The following is a 19,365-nucleotide window of genomic DNA, read 5'->3' as shown; positions in this document are numbered from 1 at the left end:
TCTTATGCTGGGAGGGTACCTGCTCTGAAGCAGGAGTTACAAAGGTTCCTCTCAACCGAGTTCTAGGAACTAAAGTAGCTCATAGTTCCTGCAGTGAGGGATCAATAAAAGGGGGGACGGTTCCTACAGTTCCTAGAGCTATGAAGAGGTTCCTGCAGTCTGAAAACGCCTATACTAAGATCCCTTCAGATCTGTTATGTGTCTAAATTAATAAGAGTACATGTTTGTTTCAGCAACATTTGGATGTGGATGGCATATGCTGAGGTTTTTCAAATTGTACTTGTGTTATTGGATCCTTTATTTTGAAAATTAACATTTTCTTGCATGTTATTAATTATTCTGCAACGTAATTTATTTGTAATCAAAACAAAGTTAAGAAAAATATAGAAAATCTGTGTACAAATATAGAATAAATCACATTCAATGACAGGTCAGAATGTGTTGTGGGAGATGTTATCACACTTTTAAAAAACTAATTATCTCTCTGTCTCTCTGTCTCCCTCTCTCTTGCTCTTGGTCTCTCGCCCGCCTGTGCAGTGACGGGTCAGGAAGAAGTGGGACCTACATCCTGGTGGACATGGTCCTCAACAAGATGGCTAAAGGTGAGTGTTGCTTTTCTTGACTGCCCTTCCTTTGTGCCTGAGGAGTTCGAAAACTTCACTAAGGGATACAGCGCTGCTAAATATGATCACCATCATCACACTCATTATGTAGAAATTGCACTAATGATTGCATTAAAAATGATGAGATTTAATGAGATAATTACGAAGACTAGCAAGTGAGAATGATTTTTTCTATTAACACAAAGCAGCTAAATCACCGTCGACAGTTTTGTTTAATTACTGCTAATTAATATCTGTTTCATTATCTTAGTCCATGATGCGCTCTTTGGCAGCATACTGCAGGTTTTCTCTCTCCTGTGGTGCCCTTAAATCATATTCACACCTTTTCAAAATAATAAAAAATAAGAGACAGGATCTCCATTGGATGGTTAGAAAAAGAAGGATGAAGGAAGGAAAGTTGTATCAAGTCTCAAACTTTTTTTTAGATCAAGCAGAGTCGACTGTGAAAACTTTATGTGAAGTCTCATGAAGGGTTGTTGCATGTTAAACACACTCTGAGTACACGATAATTACTGTAATTTTAGATGTAATAAATGTAATTATGATATCATAAACGCAGTGTGATAATTATAGGAGCTGAATCTTTGATGGGGCGGTGAAAGTTCATGATAGAACATCCAATTAGGTGTCATGTCTTTAAGTTTTGTTGGATTATATCCAGTAATTAAGTAACATTAGGATCTATATTTAGCCTTGATAGGGGTCTATACAGTATGAACATGTCAAGGTTGTGAATTGAAGTCCAACTTTAAGCTCACACACACTCATCATCGATATAATAGTTGTACCCTCAAAAACTGAACTAACTTTAAGACTACTGAACTTCACACACTGCAGCAATCTGTTAATGCATTGCACCATGTTTGTGCTGCTGACTCCTCTGAGTTTATTAACACTGCTCCAGACAAAGTTACATTTTTGAGCTGCTTATTTGATATAATCACACTAAACTGAACATTTCCACCGAAGGTAGGAATACTTACGTTGACATTTCTGTCCTCATTCAGCTCTCAGTGACATACCTATCTATTCTATTCTATTGTATGTTTTTGCCACAGTGTCAACAGGCAGACACACTGGAACTTCATCCTGCAGATTGATTTCATAGGTTGTCCCTGGCGTCCCTTTTGTTGTTGAGAATCGCAGTTATTATGGGGTTTTGGCCAATCAGAATCAAGTATTTAACACAGCTGGGTACTTTTAAAAAAATATCTCGATTAGCCAAAACTACAAATTTGTCCCCAAGCTACAAACTGAAATAACTTAAAAGCATCATCCGTGTTATTTCTGCTTTTAAAAGCCTACTTGGAATGAAGAGTATTTTCACTTAACCAGAGCAACTAAATCTGTTTCATCTTATCATTATATCGTGTGGAATTAAACCTCTGAGAAGGTTTCAAACATCTCCTCCTCCTCATGTCTGCTCTCCACCCCTCTCATGTTGGAGGTTTTTGTCAGTCCTGAGAAGCTGGAGGCCCTCTGGTCTGCAGGCTTCCCCCAACCTGATCAAAGACTCTTCTCACCACCTCCTCCTCCTCCTCCTCTCCTTCCTCTCTCCAAGTCTCCAAATTATTCCAGTTTTCCTCACCCTCCCTCCTCCTCCTCTGTACTTTCCCACTCTTTTTCTCCGAGGGACTGATTGTAAATTCGAGCGAGTATTATGGCGGTGTTGCAGGGTTGAGGAGGTATTGCGGTGGTTCTCACGTTTTGTTTTCCCGTCTTATACTTTTTAGAAAGGCTCCCTCTTTTCTATACTACCCCCCACCTTACACCATCACCTCCTCCTACACATCACCCTCCTCTTCATCTTAAGAATCCAATGAAACCCATCGAGGGGCTGCAGAGCTTTTCAGCATCCCCGTGTTTCTTTTTCCCAGCCCCAGCTGGTGAGCCCAGCCCTCGGCTTCAGCTTTCCCGGTCTTTTACGGCCCCTTCAAGGACCCCGTCTTTCTCTTTTTTTAAACATCTTTCTCCCTCCTTCTCCTCTTCTATACAACCCCTCCTCCCCTCCACAATCCCACTCCCCGACCTCCACCCTGAAGCCAGGCTCTTGCAGAGGAGGGAAGTTCAAAATGAGGCCACAGTTTTTTACACCATTCCTCTTTTTTTTTCTTGCCTCCACTACGTTTGCAAAAAGGGAAAGCTTGAAAAAGGCGTCTTTTTTCTCCACCGTCCATTTGAGGTTTATCAGAACCTGCACAATAGCCCTCAGCTTGTTAATTCCTTCACCGAGGAAAAAAAAAAAGAAAGAAAAACTACAGCAGCGAGTGGTGTGCTGCAGCTTTTCCTGGCTAGAAGGGGGTCCATTGTGTGGGAGAAAGAAGAAAAACTCTCAAAACCTGTGAAACAGAATAAGACGACGGTGTGAATGAGCAGTTCTCCCTCCATTCATTCCCGCCCTCATGGAGGCAAGGAAAAGAAGTGTTATTATGTGTCACAACAAGAAAGAGGTAAAGTGAATTCTTGCGCTTTTTTGTCTCCTCAGAATTTGGATAGAGGAGTAGAGGAGGAGGAGGAGAGGAGCGAGTGACAGAAAACAAATTAAATGTTTTATTTATTTCTTTTGTTCTTTGCAAATGTAATTATTGCCCCCGTCATCTTTCTCATCCCCTTCTTGCCTCGACTTCAGTTGTTTCTCTTTTTAAATATCTTTCTTTCTTCTTGAAGGAAAGCAGGGGAATATTTCACCTGTGCAGTCTTTTTTTTCTTTTTCTTTCTTTTTTTTTTTCACATATATTGGTATCTAAACGACAAATCCTTTAAGTTTTCTAAACGCTCCAGTAAATTGCTTTAAGCCGGTCTTTGCAAAACATGCTGCATCGGCTGCTCTGCAATCAAATGTGCCCAAATTAAATTGCAGCTGTACATCCTGAATAATGAAAGAGCTCGTTTTTGCAACTTAAGCACTTTAAATTGTTGTTTTAAGTATTCAAGAACTTGACAGAAAATATCATGAAAACGAGACATTATTGTTGAAGATTGAAATATTTCCTATTTTAACCGAATCAGTCATCACATCCCTAAAAAAATCAGTACTTCTACATCAGAGGTTAAACTGTAAACAGAACAAAGTTCTATAACTGGTACAATTATGCCTCCATACCTCTTCAGCCTTGAAAAGTTCATTTGCTGTGTCATTTTAATCACCGGCTCTCCGAGAGGTTTAAAAAAACATTCTGCTCATTAAAAGCTCGAGCCGCGCCACGGACTGATCCTCACCAAATCAAAAGTAATTAATAAACTGTTAAAGACTTTGAAAGAGGAAGCTCTCCATGTTCCTCTGAAAGCGTTATTATCTGTTTTTAATGTCTCACATTGTCTGATAATCTGACCAGTGTGTTGTTGGAGGTCATTCAACAGACTGTCAGCAGCCAAACTGTCCTCAGCTGTGGGGCATCTCGCCAGTCTGGCACGTTGACAGGCTAACTAGCAAGAGCACACACACATTTTCACACACTCACACATTCTGGTGGATTTTGGCAGAGCTCAAAGGCTACAGGACGATGATCAAAGATCGACTCAGTGTCTTTCAAAGTAGGCCACAAACATGTTGGTCAATGTTCTCCTTCACAAAGACCCCAGCCGGTTTCTTTCTCCTCTTTTTTACGTCCTGACTGAAGTAGTAGAGTCAGCGCGTGTGTTTGTGCAAATTGAATGAATGTCATCACTTTTCTGCTCTCAGTATCAAACACCAGATACACTGATGTTAGCTGGATTATCTTTGCGGTGCATTCATGTTTAAAGCTTTGTGTGTGTTTGTGTTTGACAGGCGCCAAGGAGATTGATATTGCAGCAACTCTGGAACACCTGAGGGACCAGAGGCCAGGGATGGTTCAGACTAAGGTAACACATACACACAACACGCACACACGCGCGCACGCACGCACGCACGCACGCACTCACGCACGCACGCACGCACGCACGCACGCACGCACACACGCATACACACACTGATTTATGGATAGATGAGTAGACAGATGAATGGATGGATATAAAGATTGATTGCTGGATGAATAAATAGATGTATGGAAAAAATGGATGGATTGATGGATAATGATGATGATTGATGGAAAATATGGATTGAGAGAAAGTTGGATTGGTGGATGGAATAATTAGATGATGGATAGATGAATGAAAGAGGATGGATGGATGGATGGATGGATGGATGGATGGATGGATGGATGGATGGATGGATGGATGGATGGAAAATATGAGTAGATGGATAGATGGATGAAAAATGAATGGATGGAAAAGTTTAGGGTAACAAATTGATAGATAGGTTGATAAATGGATGAAATAGGGGAGTGGAAAAATTGATAGATAAGTGGACAACGATGGATGGATGGATTGATAGAAAATATAACAGTGGATAAATGGATGGTTAAAAATGGATGGAGATAGATAGATAGATAGATAGATAGATAGATAGATAGATAGATAGATAGATAGATAGATAGATAGATAGATAGATAGATAGATAGATAGATAGACTAAAAAAAGGTTGGCTAAATAACAGATTGTCATTATAAGTCATTAAAAATGTCATTTTTACATTGTTGAATCAAAGTTTAGTCATTGACAGCTGCTGGGATCAAACCTGTGACCTTCACATCACAATGCTGAGTCCAACAATCAGTCACACCTTCATTAAAACTTATTTTATTTCAAAATCCATCTAATACTCCTTGGGCTCCATTGTCATATAGGCTGGATTAGCAGTTTTTTAAGGGGACTCATTTCTCCCCGTCAGGCGAGATCAATCGATTTCTGAGAAGTAATAAAGCAGGTATTATAGCCAGGTCTGCTGAGATCACACAGGAATATGTACAGAATTCAAATGGGTGGTAATAATCTTCTCTTAAACCTGCTTCAGGGAATCAAGGGTTCTGTTTAGTTTTATGAACTGAAAGAAAACCCAGGAGTAAGTTTTGATGTGGAAATGGAGTTCCTGCACTCTTAGGTTTCTCACTTTTCATACACTTTTTGATTGTTTGAAGAGTGCATAATGGAGGTTTTGGAAGTCAAACACTCACATTTTAGCAGATATTAAGGATAGAAAACCAGTTTTTGATGCACTACGCCTCTATATGAAGCCTTTGAAACAGTGTCCATTAACACATGATTTATTCCTCCATTAAAGACACATCTGCAAAACCTGGGCGACGTTAGAGCTTTACCTAAAACAACTTGAGTCTTCACTCTTCTCGCTGTATGCAGGGTAAAGCCGGGTCAGTCTGGAAACTTCAATTACGGGCTGATCTGTGAACATAATTAGAAAGAAAAGCCAGGATGTGTGTATAACATCCGTCGTATCGATCCAGGCTTTTATTAAACCATGCATCCTGAGAGAAGCTGCTGTCACCGAGCTCTCTCTGATCATTGATTCCCCTCGTGATCAGCAGTCGGGTTTCATTTCTGAGTTTGATAACGGAAGATGCTGCTTGGACCATTACTCTTCAGCTTCCTGTAATGATGTAATGCACAGAAATGTTCAGCGTGTATAGGCTCTCTAAACATGACTTATTAATGACTTCCATATATTTAAACATGAAGTAGTTTCTACCGTAAATATAAAGCTGTTAAGTTTACCACAAGGCCGTTTCACTGCATTAATTAATATATACATGAATGATTGATAATGCTGTATGTGCAACACTGCTCTGTGCAGCCTGATCTTCCATTAGTGTGCAACTCTAGAAGCTTTTAATTAAACATTGCACAAACAGGAGGAGGGTTAGTGTCTGAGCTCAGGCAGCACAGAACCCAGAGATCCAATAATCACAGCAATAAGACTGCCTGTATGAGCCTGAGAGGCAAAACCCAGGGTAAGAAAACCAAACAATAACCTCCTGCTAAGTTATTTTACAACCTTATCTATGTAAAGTCAAATCAACAGATCCTCCAAAACCAAATTCTAATGGGCTTCATTTTAAAAAGAAATCTCAGTGACGTTCAGTTAATTTGGACGTTACGCCCTTCCAGTTAGGTTGACCCTTACTTCCTTGTGAGACCACACAACCTGATTAAAAAGTGGCTAGTTCCAGCACGTGGTTTGACGTATAAATATCCATACACAACTAGGAGAACAACAACAAAAATGGCGGACTACAGGGCAGTGTTTGTGTTGCTGACAACTGAAGTTAGTAGCATGTAGTTGTGGATGCAACATTACCAAGACTATGGTTATCGTCTTTGTAGTCATCGTCTTCTTGTTAGTACTCACCTCTCTGTTGAAGAGCACTTTGAGCAGGCACGTGGTGATGTTCAACGACGTTGCATTACAAAGCTATACAGCCAAATACTGGTTTGGCATGCATTGAAACAGCTTTTCAAGTCCTGTTTTGCAGATCCATGTGCACCTGCATCATTTCACAATGTTTTCTTAGCAATGCAGATTTTTTTTTAAATCCCAAAATGAAGACTCTTCCAATTTTAATAGGGCCAATTTTAAATGTAGGGTATGGATTACTTCGGTATTAAATATGTAAATTAATCCAAACTGAGTTTGATAAACTGTGACATATTTCAGTTTATTCTTTATTGTTTAATGTTGAACTGTAACAGAGTATTTCTCCGCAACGCCCAGGTGCAGTAAAACCAGGTTTATCATCCCTCAGAAAGGCTCTCTGGCAGTACACATCAGTTAAATGAGACTTTCCAGCCTCTCCTGTAGTTTTACTTCTTCCATGAGTATTTCAGCTCCTTTAATTACCTTTCACTCTCTTCTTCCCCCTTTTCTTTGTCTCTCTGCAGGATCAGTTTGAGTTTGCATTGACGGCCGTTGCTGAGGAAGTGAACGCCATTCTGAAAGCTCTTCCACAGTAGGAAGGAGCACCTCCTTCTGATGGACCCTCTTCTTCTTCCTCCTCCTATGCTGTCTCATCTGGCAGACCGTTCCTGTTTTAACGTCCTCTTGTGTCCATCTCCTGTTACCTTAAATTGAATTGCTGTTAACATCCCCTTCTTCTCATCCTTGTTTTGTCTCCTTTCCTTACTTCTAATCCCATTTTTTTCTGGTCTCCTTTACTTCCTTCTGTCCAACTTACACAACTTCTTGAAATGCCTCCTCTTCTTTCCTGTCTCCTCTCTCCATCTTAGTAAACATTGTGCCAGGAATCTGTCAAACCAGTTGTGTACATAGATAGACCTTCCCCCTATTGTGCTGATCCATGCAGCCTGTTTTCCAAAGTGACATTTAAACCCATTTTGAGTTATAAAGATGTTTCTCTATGTTCTTTTAAGAGTATATTTATCAGAGTTTATTTGGGTCAGCATGTGAGAGTTGACCTTACTGGGCATTGCTCAGATTTGGCTGGATTTGGAACTTCTTCAATTTTGGGTATCACCAAAATTACTTAAATCTGTTTAAGTCATTGTGAATTTCATATTTTTGTGTTCTTGTACTGTAAGTTGGAAAATGCCATCAATCTGATGTATGCATCTCAAGGGGTTATTCCTAATAAATATTTCAAATCTGAGGATGTTGCATTGGGAAGTTGCCACAATCATTTTTCTCAATTTTCCAAATTTCTTCTGATAAAAATGGAATTAAAAGGAAAAGAGAAAGAAGTCATGGATAAATCTTTGATGAAAACATCCTTACTCGTGGCCCTAGATATGAATCCATCCCCCCAAATGACATGTACTGTTGGTGTATGCCAGTCTACTAGATTTACGCCCTTGGTAGGTCATTGTTGTGAACTTTTGGATGACGTTTCTCATCATGTCGATATCAAACAGTCATTTGTGTGTCTGATTTTAGTGCCATGCAGTGTGATATGTTTTAATGCAGTACGCTGGAGTGCCACAAACTGTGTCCTAATTCAGGGGAAGGATCCTTCAGCGTAGAGCACATTTATATCGCTCACTATTCCATTGAGTTGGAAGAAAATGCCACTTTTAATAGCGTATTACTCGGCTGCTTGAAAGTCCACCATCTCATTTGATTTGGCACGCGAATAATCATGGAATATGTTAGGCTGCATAGGATGAACCAGAAGCATATTCGTAGCCTTGGAAAAGTAGTTCGCACTTGAAGGAGCCTACAAAAAGCTTTTGACATGCTGCAAGGACATGGACCCTGAATTGGGACACAGCTACAGTCTTGGTTAGTGAGGTCAAAACAAGACACAAAAACTTAAAACTAGTATTTTTCTGAACACTAAGTAATTAAAACACAAATAGGATGTTGCTTTAGAATTTGTGATAATTCATTTATACATCTAATACTTTCAGCTGACTCTAAGAAAACAAAATACTGGATTTGAGCATGAGTTAAAAAACACATATAATTTTTCCATTGTATAAATTCCATCAACCTTGTGAAAGCAATATTTGTATTTCTTAACCTGAATCATTATCTCTCGTGGATGACCAATGTTGTGGCTTGTCAGTGAAGTTACACTCATGTCTGCCTTAATAAAAACACAGTAGATGTGTTGATGAATTTGTCCAGCCACGTGGAAACAAGGCTAAGGTGCAGCACTTCATTTCAGAATGGCCTTATTCCAGTGGATTAACCTGAGGACTAAAGGTTTGCTGTGCCCCTTCTTAATGAAAATCCTTCTGATAAACACTGCAGTCTTTAATAATGTAAAGGGCAGGGAGTTACCTCCCGTTCAAAAGTTTGTGAGAGTCTTTGAATAACTTTGACGGCTGTAATCTTGTGTTCTTGAAGAACGTTGTGATGAGGTCATTATGAAATGAAGTGTTTCAGACTTGTACTTTTATGATAAAAGAGGACAGTCTTGCTTCTGAACAGCAGTTCTTCTATGTAGCATTAAAGGATTATTTGTACACGTACAGTAGCTGAACCTGTATTGCATTTAAAACTAGTTTGCAGTGACACTTGGCGGCTTGTTTTCCCAAACGCATCTTCAGATGAACCAGATGTATTTCCTCTCAAAATGAAATGAAGGGAACACATTTAAAATCATTCAATTTAAAGTGCTTACACCTTTGAAAGCTGCTGACCAAATAATTGTACTGGATTTCATGCCTATATCCAAGGCAGTCATTAGCTTTCTTACAATCAATGACCCTTCAAATAAGTATTTTCTATGAACCATAATGACACCCAAAATAACTTAACTTTGAAACAACAGCATGAATTACCATACACAGAAATGTTAAAAGTAAAAGAGTCTACATAGTCCAAAATGGGGTACGAAGGCCTGTGTGCATTAACAGTGTTTTGTGACAACTTCGATTTTAGGGCATTTCTCACCTGCACTTAAAGTTGCTAGGTTATGAAAGTTGTCTCAGCACTTTTGCTTCCCTTAGTGGTAACCGTTACCTCTGTTTAAACTGCTGGGTATTAGTAGGACAGAAGAGGATTAGTTCCACCCCAAAAAACTGCGGGTCTTATTTTAGAATTCAGAGATCAAAGTCAGAGCTGGAATTCCGAGATCAAAGAAACATTCTTAGATCAGAGTTAGAACCAGAATTCTGAGATCAAAGAAACATTCTTAGATCAGAGTTAGAACCAGAATTCTGAGATCAAAGAAACATTCTTAAATAAAAGTCAGAGCCGGAATTCCGAGATTTAAATGAGAATCCAAAAATAAGAAAGGACAGACCTCAATTTTACAAAGAAAATGTAACAACTACTGAAAGGTACTGTGTCCTGGCATTAGCAACAGCTCAAAACCTGAAATTCTAACCTTCAAAACACAAGAGTTCAGTAGGTGTTGATTGGGAAGTCCCACCCCTTCTAGAATTTGATTGGTCGATGAGGGAGGGGTGACATTCCAAAGGTTTAAATATTTTCAACTGAGAGCGCAGTGAAAAATAGACCGTGGAAAAAGAAGCTGAAAGTGGACACAGGCCCTTATTCTTTTTATAAATATAATTACCTTGTTTTAAAGTAAAAGCACTGAAATACCAAACCCTCTAAATCACATTTCTCATATTTAGCGTGATTATTTGATTGGTCTGTTAGCTCTTATTATAGATTTTGTTCAAAATCAGAAATTCAGGTTCAACTTGACAGACCATGAGTAACCTTTATGGGAAAAAAACATCCTCTGAAGATGACTTTGGTTAACAAGCTCACAGTTTTTGTAAAATCAACTTAATTTCACTGCTTGTAATTGGCTGACAGTGAATGGACAGTTTAAAGTCTCTAATGATCCAATCGTAGATGTTTGTCCAATCTATTTTTGAATCACTTATAATATGACTTGCAAACACTCTGCTACTAGTGCATGGCTATTTATTCAGCAGATAGGCGTGCTGTGTTGTGGCCTCAAGGCGATTCTAGCTAAACTTTTCAGGTAAACAATCAAATGTTGGTTAATCTCTTCACTTTATTTCTGACTATGTATTACACGAGAATCTCCAAGGACCTTAAACGTGCAAAAGCCAAGGATTATCATCTCTAAACTGTGCAGATTGTGGTTAAAGAGAGTTGAAAGGTGGTGCAGTATCAGTATGATGTAACACTGCAGCAAGCTGGTGTCATGTTGTTGGAATGGACTTCATTTTTCATCACAATATTAAAACATGCTGCAAGAAATGCTCCTTACAACAGCTTACAGAAGAACTAGATCCTATTATTTCTGCCTTTTTTAAGGTACTGTCATGTACGTTTAGAAAATGCTGAAAAAATTCAACTGTATAAAAAAATAAAACTAATTCCAGCTGCAGTTTTTAATAAGAGTAGAAACCAAACATGTTAACTCATAAAGAGTATTTTCTTTGCAGTGTGTCTATTCCCCAATGCTGTTCTTTCTTCACACCCTCCATCAAGATCAATAGATGGTCTGTTGCATTACCACTGTACATAAACCAAAAAGCATAAAAAACAGAAGATATTTTGTTCTATCGGTGTAAACTTGTGAATAAAGTCTCATTGTTGATGCAGTATTGTAATGCAATCCTAACTTCTGAGTTTCTGTCTCTTTGTTCTTCCAGTACTGTGCATTACATTTATGCTTAGGATGCATTTATATCCAATCATTGGTACCATCTGGGTGGGTGGTGAAGCAGCTGTTATGTGTAGCACTAAAATACTGGAGGTGCCGCCAGGGTAGGGGAGATATGACTGACATCCTGAAGCTGATGTTTGCAGCACAACAACCAACAATTATCTTTACTTTTTATTTTACACTCAGTCAAAGTTTCTCAGGACTACCCACCTCTCTCCATCAGCATCTCTCTGCTTCTGATCTCCACCCACAACCCCGAGTACAGATTCTACATGAAAATTTAGGCCCTGAAATCAGGAGGTTTGGATTTTAGTATGAATGCTCTAGTTTCCATTTAGAGCAAGTAGTTGGAGTACAATTGACCAATCATTTATCAGCAGGTTTTATTATATGCAAGGAAATCAGTCAGTACAAAGAGCAAAAGCAGGCGAGGCAAAGTCTGCCATAATTACGTCCACTTCCTGGTGACAGACATCTCCATGCAAGTAAAGCTAACGATGTGTTCTACATCAAAAATGTTAACCATTGTGCTGCCAATCAGCGTTTAGATTTCCCAGCTTCCTTGAATGCCTCAGAAACTATCAGTGTGAATTTTAAAAGTGGCCTTTTCTCCTTTTTTGGACAAACCAGACAAATCTGTCATGATGATATTTTGGACAACTTAAGAGCTGTTGTTAAATTACAAGAAAACTGTTCTATTTTAGGTTTCTAAAGAAAGCATGAGTGTGTAACTTACATTTTACAGTGAAACTGAGACTTTTGTGCCCATCTGCAAGCTGCAAGCTGTATAAAACATGGACCTAGTTTCCTATTGATTTCTGATGCAGAGTTTTGAAGCCTATTGAAGGTGATGCGTAAATGCTGACTCTCGATCAACCTAAAGTGAGGCAAAGAGGTGGAGCTAAGGCCGGCCTTTAGCTTTTTCGCTAACAGCTACATTGTGCCTGCCTGTCAGTCAAGTTAACAATGCCCCTAATTATCCCAAACTCAGAACCTTAATATCTACAAAAATAATATGTTATTTTAAAATAAATCACAGCCTGTGTGCTGATAGATAAATGAGCTATTCAGGCAAGCCTCAAGTGGACAGTCGAGGAACTGCAGTGTTTAACGCTTCCACATTATCCTCACCTTCTAACACTGGAGGTTGCTTCTTACTTGATGCTAGACACCTGCAGTGATCCCACCGCAGCAGAACTATGGAGTAAATATCAATTCAGTGATAAATCGAATCTCTAGACACTGTAACAGGATCTGTCAGAATCTAAAATGAGTCTGGAATGTGTTTGCTACACATTCAAAAGGTCCCACAATTTCAATCAAGGTTCAGACCCTGAATACTTTGGACTCAAATAGTGGTCCTCTATAAATCCTTGGGTAATGGAGTTTATTTAATTTAACATCTTAACAAGATGCCTGAGCATCCAGCTGTAGAATTAATGTGGCAATCATGTTGCACAATGCCTCATCTAAAATTCTATAAGTTATTCTTCCATCAGCTAAAGAGCTTTCCTGAAATGTATCTTGTACATCATGTGCAGTTCACAATCAAATAGTTATTATTTCACATTTTAAGGAACATGGCTGTTGGTTTTGTTGCTGCTGCTCATGGACGTCTGCAGCTTCGTATTTTGTCGTTCCTACATGACACAGTCCACGAGGAGTGTAGTGATTCATTTGGATGACCTGTGACTGCTCAGTGATCAATAAGAGGTGTTGTGGACATCGTGACTCATCCTCTATGATTGCCAGTGTCTCACTGTGAATGGCAGTCACACTCACACAGTCATTTTAGCAGGTTATTTATCTGAGGGTTTACTGGGCACATAAAGTCATATTCAGTCATAAAGACACGTTTGCAAAATCACCCACCAGGGAGTCTCCAGCAGCAGCAGCAGACTGCTGTCACTCAGCTGTTGAGCACTCATTTAAAGGACGCCGGGGAGCTAAACGGCTATTTTTGAACATTCAAATGGTGAGACCTGACCTTTGAAATATCTGTTTTTAAAGCTCCTGTGAGAAACGTTAGGTTTTTATTTGGGCTGTCAATGTTAATGTGCTAATAACGAGTTTACGCAAATTCCTTTGAACGCCACTAATTCTTTGATCCCCAATTCAAGCATGCACATTCTGGGATTTTGACCCATGGCTGTCCTGTGAGTAATCAGAAAGCAGTTATGTTAAGTGAAAGTAAAAAAAAAAATCACTTTTTGTCAGAAAGTTGAATAATAGTTTTTGGAGGAAGCTATTTGTTTTAGAAGGCAATAAATAATAGATATTACATATGGAATCATGAAAACTTGAGCTTAAAATACATCATCAAAACTACTATTGCCAAGATTTCTAAATTAAATATAATTTTTTTTTAAAAAGCAAGCGTATTTGTCCACTCCCATGTTGATAAGAGTATTAAAAACTCAAAAAAATATCTTTCAAGGTACATAGGCAGAAGGGATATAAAAAAAGTTGTGATTATTTTGCAATTAATAAGAGTTAACTATGGACAATCATGCTATTAATTGAAATTTTTTTAAATATATAATTTGTCAGCCCCAGTTTATGTTGATTTTGGCACTCCCTGTGGACAAATCAATAATGTCAGATCTGAAAAAAACTACAACATTGTGTTGGCCTGACTCTAGATTTTTTCTCACAGTGTCCCTAATCCTCTTCCATAAAAGATAGTGTACATGACTACTTCCCAAAATGTACTTATCTTACACACACAAGATAATTCACTTCTGCAAACACAATAAAAAAGTTCCTCTTCACAGGACTTCAGGGGCCCTTTGTACCTCACCCTGCCTGCTTTTGTTCTTATTTTTCTCAGCTGTGTTCTGATCTCTCAGTAAAATCCCCTGAAATCTAAGTTTTCTGTACGCTCTCATGTCAGAACTGCTGAGCACGGCAATCAGGAGGTTGTTTCACTTCACGCTGAAGGTGATGGGGGCAGTTAAAATGATTTGAGCTCAATTTACAGTCATATTTATAATGCAATTAAACTCACACAACCTTCAGGTTTATTTGCACGGCACTGTGCTGGATTCAAACGATTATCACTTCACCCTGCATCTAAAAAAGACTTGGAGGAAATTAAAAAAATAAATTATTTTAATTTAAATCACCCCTCAGATCTCCTCTCATTACCCCCTCATCCAATTGGATTACTAATGGCCATGCGTGTGACTCTCCGTGCTGCTCGGCCTCAGCTCCTGTGCCCGGTTCACCTAATGTGAGGACACTTCTGGCATTTAGTTGATCATTTTCATCGGTGTCGCACGTGCAGTGCCCCCAATATCGCCCACCGTCACTCATCATTAGCACGTTTATACGCACACGTCCACCGGCGGCCCTCACGGGGAATTTAACCATTTGCATAGAAAAATTGCTTTCCTCCATGCGCTGAGAAATAACTGTTTTGCATAATTACAAATGATGTGCGGCTGCTGGACCAGACTGACATGAGCACGTGGGAGAATTAGGAGGAGAATGAGGCTGGGATTGATATGATGTGTGTCGGAGGACATCAAGGACGATCACAGAGAGAAATAATGTGGTTTCATGTGTTGGGAGGAGGAGAGTTTTATTTTATTGCTGGTTTGTAGGAAATAAAATAAAGTGTTATTTCCTTCATTCTGGCTAGGTGCAGGTGGTTGGAAGTTTATGTGCTGCATGCAGGTGTATGAAGCACCTGAAAGCTCAATGATGATGATTGAATAACTACTTCCTGCATTATTATTCATACGCAACTGCAGGCTCACACCCCAGAGCAACACGTGGCTGTAAGGCGAATGAGTATGAACAAAGTCTGCAGCCCTCTCAGTGAAGTCGACCTCTGATGGTAGATGTGAGAACAGAAATCAGCTTGCATACTTCACGTGAAATGAAAAGTTACAGCTCAGTTTGGATTCTGTGTGGTGTTATGAAGCTCCTCAAAAGCGAGTCAGTTACACCTAACACTCCAGTCAATCCCCCTGCAGGCGGTGAAATATAAAACAGAACAGCTGAGTGAAAAGAGTTCAGTAGCACTAATCAGTCCCCTGAGAAGAGTCTGTGTGGGTCTACTCTTTTAACATGCCTCACTCTTGTCTCTGCACTGAGAGCATTTTTTAAACTGCACTTTTTGGATGGATCAACTAAACAGGATATAGCAAGATTATCAGGGTCGTGTTTGTGATAACACCCTTAACGCAAAACTCTCGTACGTACTCGCCTTCTCCCACTAGACCCAAGTTAGTGTTCCCTGTTAAACTAAAGGTCATTTTTCATGTATTCTTTCAGCCCAAATCTTAAACTGTTCCACAACATTAACCATCTGAAACTTTGTAAGACAGTCCCTGTTTGTTAAGGTCTACGACCAAATTCCAAAATCCGTGTCAGGTCTGTTTCTGATCAGTCATGGCACAAGAGGTGATAGGTTTCTATTCTTGTCAATGTGTTAACTTCCACTGGATCCGCTATGTTGCGTTCCAGCTGTGTCTCTGATCCGGCATGCCCGAGATGCAAGACTTCTATTTTTGCTGGATGCATTGGCGCATCAATCTCAACAGAGCAGATGGAGCGGGACCGGAAGTCAGGTTTCACCAAAACAAAATGAAAACATCCGGTTAATTTTCAGAATAAAACACTCTGTGTTATCACCAGATCGTATTTCACTTAACTACAACAACAAACTGTCATGATGAGCGGAGCCAGGCCTGGAGTCAACAGGTCAGAGGTTTTCAGAGGACCAGAAAGACAACATGGATGAGGAGAGGAGGAGGAGAATCCCTGATTCTGTAATAACTGCGGGCAAACCTCGGTTGCATGACTCTGGCTGTCCGATGGTCCTGCTACGGAGCCAGACTGTAGCAGATTTGATAAGGACCGGACAAGTACCTGGTGGAAGTCCGATATCAGGCACCAGCTGGATCTGTCTTTAGGGTGAATTATACATGTAAATGGTAAACCCTCTGTTACAGCTAACTACCACCAGATCTCCATTCAGTCTGTCTCTGTCCCACCTTGACACCAGAGCTGATAGGTTTCATTTCCAGTCAGTGTGTGAATTTCAGCTGGCTCCCGCTCCTGTTCAGCTCCAACAATCCAAACTCTCCACAGCAGTTACACAAGACATCTATTTTTGCTTGACGCATCAATCTGCACAGAGCAGATCTAGTGTGACAGGAAGTCAGGCATGAAAGAAAATTAAAAAATCTTGTTGAATAACAGAATAAAACACTCCATTGTGTCACTTTACTACAACAACAAAACTGTCATAAGTTTACCTTGTTTAGTGTAGTGTTTTCCATGTGTTTTATCTGTCTTTGTTCCCTGTTTCATTTTGTGGATTTCCTTTGTGTTTCCTCGCTGTGTGTATTCTGTTAGTTAAAGTTATCCTATGTCTTCCTATTGTCAATTGTGTTTCCTGTTTTATTTTGTAGTTCTGTATTCCTGTGTTTCCAGTTCAGTTTTACTTCCTGCTCTTGCATGTTTCCCTCCTTTTTTGATTAACCTGATTAGTTTCATCTGTGTCCTTTGTTCCACACCTGGGTTAATTACTCTGTGTATTTAGTATATCTGTTTCCCCTGTCCTGTGTTGGATCATTGTACATCTTCCTTGTGTTCCCCGTGTTTTTTTTTGGATTTAGTTCTTGTAAGTTTTTAGTGAATTTTGTTCTTTTATTATTAAAACCTTTATTAATTCTGCACATGGGTCCTCCTTCAAGTTTTTCCAATCTGGAGTAAAACTTCCTAATAAGAGGAGCCAGGCATGGAGTCAACAGGTTAGAGGTTTTCAGAGGCTAACAAAGACGACATGGATGAGGAGAAGCTCATCATGGAGGCAGAAAACCGTTGACTCAGTTATTATCGCAGGAAATCCTCGGTCTTGTGACTCCACTTTTCCGGCTGTCCGGCGTTCTGAAAATGCAGCCGGTGGGTGTTGACGTTCGAGGGAGCCAAACAGCAGCCGAGCGGAGACGGAAAAAAAACGGACCAAAAGACAGGTAAAGGTTTCAGTTTTGGTTCACAGTTGAAGTCAGTACTCAGCTGAGGCACAAGACATGATGATTTGTAGATGAACACAATGATTTGCACGCAGGATTGCAACTAGAGCAAGTGAAATCTGTGTTATGAGGTGGCAAAATCTCTCATCTGAACCATTTTCTTTGGATAAAATCTGAGGCAGCTTTTCAGCTGTTGCTGCCAAAGTGAGTGTTGTCTTTCATCGACCAGCTCACAACTACCACACTGTAAACATGGGCACCCTGTGTGTGTTCAAGGTCTGAGCTCAGACTTTCAGCACCCAGCAGAACTTTCCATCAGTCCCATTTCTTGGCCAACTTCCTCCTTTTATCTGTCTCGCTCGGGTGGCGTCGGCAGTGGAGGAGAGAAGCGCCGAGCTGAAAACCACGAAGAAGACTGGAGGTGATAACAGAGCAGGAGATAAAAAGAGACAGTGAAAACGCACACACAAGGATGTGTTTGAGAGCTATTAGAGCCTGTCACAGTTGGCTTGTCATGGATCTGGCACACACACACACAAACACACACACTCACGTCACACAGCACCTTGCACAATCCTAATTCTCACAAGCGTACACGCACTGGATGACATACTCCCCACTGTGGCAATCACACACAGACACAAACTGGCTTCCTTCCTGCTCAACACTCTCTCTCACACACACAAAAAAAAACCACACACACACACATGGTTACACACAAACTGAGACACATGTCTGCCTGCCATCTCAGGGAATCAAAGAGTGCAGCAGCAGGTATTTTCAACGTGCAGACTTGAGCAATTTTCAAAGATAAGAGCTGCGACTGAGTGGCTTCTCCACCATCTGGGTGGTGTGTGTGTGAGTGTGTGTGTGTGTGTGTGTGAGTGTGTGTGCGTAAAGAGAGTGAGAGAAAGAGAACCAGACCGCAGACCAAACACTTCTGTCTCTGCAAATGTAATCCAGCATCGATGAAAATGGACACCTGTAAGCAAAAAGTATAATCAACAACTTTTAATGGAGGAGTCTGAAATTTTGGACGACAAAGTGTTTTCTCTGCAGGTGTACGCAGGTTTGGAAGAAGAGTGTGATTTGGCTACTAAATGTTTGAAAGGAGTGAGAAAACAAAGAATTTTCCTCCTCTATGTCTTATGCAGTTGCAGCAGATGATCTGATCAGGACTGAGTCTGGTTCTGCTTGAGGTGGTGTAAACCTAGAGCTGGACAAATAAAAAAGATGTTATCATGATATTTTTTTTCATATCAGTCGATATCGATAATTACCAGGATAAAAATCAAATCATCATTTAATCTAAATTTAAAGGCCGATTTTTGGTCCTGAGGGAAAGTTGAATAAACTGGATGGTTTGTTAGTTTGTATCTGGATTTAGTTTTCTGATGAGCTTCTTGAATCCCTCATTTCTGACGGTGCTAACAGGAAGCAGGTCGTTAATGTAAGATGAGATTTTTGTGAAGTTTTAGTTTGTAGATTCTTATTTTTCTTAGGTTGAGATACTTTGCATAGTCAGACTTATTTACCCACATCCTCAAAGTGTATTTAATGAAGTGTATTAAGTTAATAGTTAACTCTGAGTCTGCACAGTGTCAGACTAACGACTCTGCTTTGAGCTTGTAAGTTTTAAGTTTTCTTCTGTCACTGTCGCTCGTTTTAACTGTGTTTACATTACGCTCCAAACATCTTTAAGCCCCGCCTACCTCTCACCCTGCGACATGATTGGCTGTTCATGTCGTCTTCTTCTTATCTTTCCATTGGTTGGGGTTGTAATTACAGGTTTAAATATATCATTTTTTTATTTAAAAAATAATATTT

At 39.8% G+C, this 19,365-nt stretch overlaps 1 protein-coding gene across 1 annotated transcript in view; it reads left to right on the top strand.

Annotated features, from left to right (window-relative positions):
• LOC117826496 (receptor-type tyrosine-protein phosphatase N2-like) overlaps positions 1-9,065 on the top strand; it is a 231,307-nt gene extending 222,242 nt beyond the window's left edge. The window contains exons 21-23 of the mRNA XM_034702594.1: positions 538-602; positions 4,393-4,466; positions 7,377-9,065. Of these exons, the coding sequence (XP_034558485.1) occupies positions 538-602; positions 4,393-4,466; positions 7,377-7,448 (211 nt within the window). The 3' untranslated portion in view covers positions 7,449-9,065. The remainder of the gene's footprint in view (positions 1-537; positions 603-4,392; positions 4,467-7,376) is intronic.
• Positions 9,066-19,365: the final 10,300 nt, after the last annotated feature.

The sequence above is a fragment of the Notolabrus celidotus genome, chromosome 15 (assembly GCF_009762535.1).
Source record: "Notolabrus celidotus isolate fNotCel1 chromosome 15, fNotCel1.pri, whole genome shotgun sequence".
In the NCBI taxonomy this organism is placed as follows: domain Eukaryota; kingdom Metazoa; phylum Chordata; class Actinopteri; order Labriformes; family Labridae; genus Notolabrus; species Notolabrus celidotus.
Note: the sequence above shows the minus strand (reverse complement) of the source record. Positions and strands in the feature narration are given on the sequence as shown.